At 47.3% G+C, this 5,538-nt stretch overlaps 1 protein-coding gene across 1 annotated transcript; it reads left to right on the top strand.

Moving 5' to 3' along the window:
* The first annotated feature begins 929 nt into the window (after window positions 1–929).
* Window positions 930–2,057, top strand: LOC121863390 (micronuclear linker histone polyprotein-like). Its single transcript, XM_042362009.1, has one exon. The coding sequence runs from the start codon at window positions 930–932 to the stop codon at window positions 2,055–2,057; it is 1,128 nt and encodes a 375-aa protein (XP_042217943.1).
* The last annotated feature ends 3,481 nt before the right edge of the window (window positions 2,058–5,538 follow it).

The following is a 5,538-nucleotide window of genomic DNA, read 5'->3' as shown; positions in this document are numbered from 1 at the left end:
TTACGGGGGTGGATGAATTCTCAGTGGATCGTAATGTAATTTTTTTTTCTCTAAATGAATATGTGAAAAAGTATTAGGATGGGTTGTCAATAGGTCGTAAAGTACTATGGAATTGACAGAAACACAAAGACAGATTCTCAGAGGATTTAACACCTCCCCCAGCAGGAGATGTGAGAGAGGAGCCAACTATTAGAGTTTCTGATACGTTTCGTGAATTAAATTTTCTTTCTAACTGGAGATGTGAGGACGTATCTAACCGGTCCATATATGACACGACACAGAGAGATACATTTTCAAAGGTTTATATCTAAAAAAAAATGTTTACCTCCAAGCTGGTGATATGAGAACGTATCTTAATTCACACACACACACACACACACACACACACACACACACACACACACACACACACACACAAAGAACGATTCTCAAAGGGTCCTCATGTTAAATATCACTCCCTCTCCCGTCTCCCTAATTGGTGATATGAGAACGCACCTAATTGGCTCCTACAAACCATAACTCAAAACAGGGCATCAGAAATTACTGTCAAAACTGTACCAAGATTTCCGTAACTTAAATCGTTTTATTTTTGTTTGTCGTATCTTCAGGGTGGAATAAGCGTACGAGTGTGTGTACGAGTGTGTGTGTGTGTGTGTGTGTGTGCAGGGTGGATAATGGACAAAGCAAGAGGCAGTGGACAGCAGCTTGAAATGGAAATAAAGGCTGTGAGAAATGGTTGAAAGAAACAGGTGTTTGTAATTAAAGGTGACATCGGGAAGAGAGAGAGAGAGAGAGAGAGAGAGTTAGTTTATACTTTATCCTTTCCACCAAACAGACGAACATCGAAGCAGACGAACATCGAAGCAGACGAACATCGAGGGCAGACGAACATCGAAGCAGACGAATCGAAGAGACGAACATCGAGGCAGATGAACATCGAAGCAGACGAACATCAACAGACGAACATCGAAGCAGAGACGAACTATCGAAGCAGACGAACATCGAAGCAGACGAACATCGAGGCAGACGAACATCGAAGCAGACGAACATCGAGGCAGACGAACATCGAAGCAGACGAACATCGAGGCAGACGAACATCGAAGCAGACGAACATCAGCGAAGCAGAAGCAGACGAACATCGAAGCAGACGAACATCGAGGGAAACAGACGAACATCGAACATCAAGGCAGACGAACATCGAGGCAGACGAACATCGAAGCAGACGAACATCAGGGCAGACGAACAAGCAGACGAACATATCGAAGCAGACGAACATCGGAAGCAGACGAACATCGAAGCAGACGAACATCGAGGCAGACGAACATCGAGGCAGACGAACATCGAAGCAGACGAACATCGAAGCAGACGAACATCGAGGCAGACGAACATCGAAGCAGACGAACATCGAAGCAGACGAACATCGAGGCAGACGAACATCGAAGAAAGTGAACATTGAAGAGACGAACATCGAAGCAGACGAACATCGAAGCAGACGAACATCGAGGCAGACGAACATCGAAGCAGACAAACATCGAGGCAGACGACATCGAGGCAGACGAACATCGGCAGACGAACATCGAGGCAGACGAACATCGAGGCAGACGAACATCGAAGCAGGCGAACATCGAAGCAGACGAACATCGAAGCAGACGAACATCGAACAGACGAGCATCGAGGCAGACGAACATCGAAGCAGACGAACATCGAAGCAGGTGAACATCGAAGCAGACGAACATCGAAGCAGACGAACATCGAAAAGACGAACATCGAAGCAGGCGAACATTGAAGCAGGCGAACATCGCAGACGAACATCGATCGCACGAACGAAGACATCGAAGCAGACGAACATCGAAGCAGACGAACATCGAAGAAGCGAAGAGACGAACATCGAAGCAGACGAACATCGAAGCAGGCGAACATTGAAGCAGGCGAACATTGAAGAGGCGAACATTAAAGCAGACGAACATCGAAGCAGACGAACATCGAAGCAGGCGAACATCGAAGCAGACGAACATCGAAGCAGACAAACATCGAAGCAGACGAACATCGCGCATTAAACATCGAAGAGACGAACATCGAAGCAGACGAACATCGACGAGCGAACATCGAAGCGACGAACATCGAAGCAGACGAACATTCGAAGCAGACGAACATCGAAGCAGACGGACATCGAAGCAGGCGAACATTGAAGCAGGCGAACATCGAAGCAGACGAACATCGAGGCAGATGAACATCGAAGCAGACGAACATCGAACAGACGAACATCGAGGCAGACGAAGCAGACGAACATCGAAGCAGACAAACATCGAAGCAGGCGAACATCGAAGCAGACGGACATCGAAACAGACGAACATCGAAGCAGACGAACATCGAAGAAGCGGCGAACATCGAACGGGCAGGCGATCGAACAGGCGAACATTGAAGCAGGCGAACATTCGAAGCAGACGAACATCGAAGCAGACGAACATCGAAGCACGAACATCGAAGCAGGCGAACATCGAAGCAGACGAACATCGAAGCAGGCGAACATTGAAGCAGGCGAACATCGAAGCAGACGAACATCGAACCCGAACATCAAACAGCCGAACATCAGACGGAACCAGACATCAGCCGAACAGACGAACATCAGAAGCAGACGAACATCGAAGCAGACGAACATCGAGGCAGACGAACATCGAAGCAGACGAACATCGAAGCAGACGAACATCGAAGCAGACGAACATCGAAGCAGACGAACATCGAAGCAGACGAACATCGAAGCAGACGAACATCGAAGCAAACGAACATCGAGGCAGACGAACATCGAAGCAGACGAACATCGAAGCAGACGAACATAAAAGCAGACTAAACATAGCTAAATATAACACCCAGGTCATAACATCTTGAGAAAAAAATATCAATATTCTTGGCTTCCATCTTGGAGTAACGGTCATTAAACTCTCCTCAGAGCCAAAATTTTATTATCATCTGAGAATCACCTGAAGTGTTTTTTTTCCCTCTTGTATCTGTGATGGAACTTTTTTCCCTCAGAATTTTCCCTTCAGTGGTGTTCTCAGACGGGTGTTTATCGTTATTATAATTTTCTTTAAGTTATTTTCTTATTATCTTTAAAAAAAAATACCGTGTTAAATTTTCACTCAAATCTCAAAACCTTAAAAAAATTTACGATTTTTTGCCTTATTATAAAAAATTCCCTTCAGTTACATTATTATTTCCCTTACCAATGTTGATGATCGGATCTTAGGGTGAGGCCAGAATGTATATAATGTATAATAAATAAGCAAAGATCTCACGAGGAAAGTTTGACTTGGGAGGAAATTGTGGAGAAGAAGAAGTTGGCAGCGGTAAGCAGCCACAAGTGGGTTAGCGGCGCCAACTTGTACCAGATTATTATCATCCTTAACCTGTGCTTGTCCCCCCCTCTCTCTCCCTCCCTCATTCTCTCTCTCCCTCATTCCCTCTCTCCTTCCTCTCCCTCATCTTTCTTCTTCCCTCCATCCTACCACCGTCTACTTCCCTCCCTCCTTCCCTCCCTCGGCAACTGATGCTGCTGTCACAAGTTTCCTTCTGGTGGAGGTGCGTCGAGCGAAGTTGTGACGGTGTGTGTGTGTGTGTGTGTGTGTGTGTGTGTGTGTGTGTGTGTGTGTGTGTGTGTGTGTGTGTCTGGTCTTGAGGCTCTCCCACAGTTTAAAGTAAAGAAATATCAGAATAATTTTGCTAGTTGTATAAGTGATCCCAGCAGACAGTAAGTGACAGGATGTAAGTGTGACAGTGGGAGTCTGTCTTTCTGTCTATTTCAACCATTTACTTCCGTCATTACGTAATTTAATAGAAGGAAAATTATGACGGTGTGACAGTCAATCAGTTTCCGTCACTTTATTCCGTATTTTACGTCCAAAAAACAAGGAACACTGTCAACGTGGGGTTATCTGTCTATTATCTGTCTATTATCTGTCTCACTTGTTCCATATAACCTCTATAACAACACAGAGCCTATACCTTGGTGATGACGTTGTGAGATACTGTACCTTTGTTTCCTTTCAATAATTCTTTCTCATCAATTCCACACAGACACACAAGTTTCCTCACTGTTGGAGCTCTAGTGTGGTGGTAGTGGTGGTGGTGATGGTGATGATGATAATGGTGGTGGTGGTGTTGGTGATAATAAATAAGTAGATTAGAACCCAAAACAACACTACATTATAATAAGAACCAGTATCAGGGCAGAGTCTAGCACCACACACACACACGCACACACATAAAAATGAACACAAGTACACCTGTCAGGACTTAATTACCTTACTCTACACCTCGCTACCTCTGATACCTGGAATCTTACAGACGATCACAATCAGTAGCAAGGCCGCCATGTTGTTCCCGCCGCGGTTCTTGTGGCTGAGTAAAGTTAGAGACGAGGCCTTTGCTCCTCCTGCCTCTCACTCGTCTCATTATAACTCTCCCACTGGCTAAGATACAGACGATAATACACCTAACTTGGTTTTCTTGGAGCTGCTTTGTTGTCGATGTTTGATAGTTGGTGATGGTGTGTGTGTGTGTGGGGTGATAGTGTGTGTGTGTGTGGGGTGATGGTGTGTGTGTGTGTGTGGGGTGATGTGTGTGTGTGTGTGTGGTGTGTGTGTGTGTGGTGATGGTGTGTGTGTGTGGGGTGATGGTGTGTGTGTGTGTGTGGGGTGATGGTGGTGTGTGTGTGTGTGGGGTGATGGTGTGTGTGTGTGTGTGTGGGTGATGGTGTGTGTGTGTGTGGGTGATGGTGTGTGTGTGTGTGTGTGGGGTGATGGTGTGTGTGTGTGTGTGGGGTGATGGTGTGTGTGTGTGGGGTGATGGTGTGTGTGTGTGGGGGTGATGGTGTGTGTGTGTGTGTGGGGTGATGGTGTGTGTGTGTGTGGGGTGATGGTGTGTGTGTGTGTGTGTGGTGTGTGATGGTGTGTGTGTGTGTGTGGTGTGTGTGTGTGTGGGGTGATGGTGTGTGTGTGGGTGATGGTGTGTGTGTGTGTGTGGGGTGATGGTGTGTGTGTGTGATGGTGTGTGTGGGGTGATGGTGTGTGTGTGTGTGGGGTGATGGTGGTGTGTGTGTGGGGTGGTGTGTGTGTGTGTGGGGTGTGGGGTGTGTGTGTGTGTGTGGGTGATGGTGTGTGTGTGTGTGTGGGGTGATGGTGTGTGTGTGGGGTGATGGTGGTGTGTGTGTGGTGTGTGTGTGGGGTGATGGTGGTGTGTGTGTGGGGTGGTGTGTGTGTGTGGGTGATGGTGGTGTGTGTGGGGTGATGGTGGTGTGTGTGTGTTGGGTGATGGTGTGTGTGGGGGTGATGTGTGTGTGTGTGGGGTGATGGTGGTGGTGTGTGGGTGTGGTGTGTGTGTGTGTGTGGGGTGATGGTGTGTGTGTGTGGGGTTATGGTGGGTGGTGTGGGGTGGTGGTGTGTGGGGTGATGGTGTGTGTGTGTGTGGGGGGTGATGGTGGTGTGTGTTGGGTGATGGTGTGTGTGTGTGTGTGTGATGGTGTGTGTGTGTGGTGGGTGTGTG

Source organism: Homarus americanus, unplaced genomic scaffold (assembly GCF_018991925.1).
Source record: "Homarus americanus isolate GMGI-L3 unplaced genomic scaffold, GMGI_Hamer_2.0 scaffold47464, whole genome shotgun sequence".
Classification (NCBI taxonomy): Eukaryota; Metazoa; Arthropoda; class Malacostraca; order Decapoda; family Nephropidae; genus Homarus; species Homarus americanus.
Note: the sequence above shows the minus strand (reverse complement) of the source record. Positions and strands in the feature narration are given on the sequence as shown.

Excerpts from the sequence above, each read along its gene's own strand:
- LOC121863390 (XM_042362009.1), top strand. The coding sequence starts at position 930 with ATGAACATCGAAGCAGACGAACATCAACAGACGAACATCGAAGCAGAG.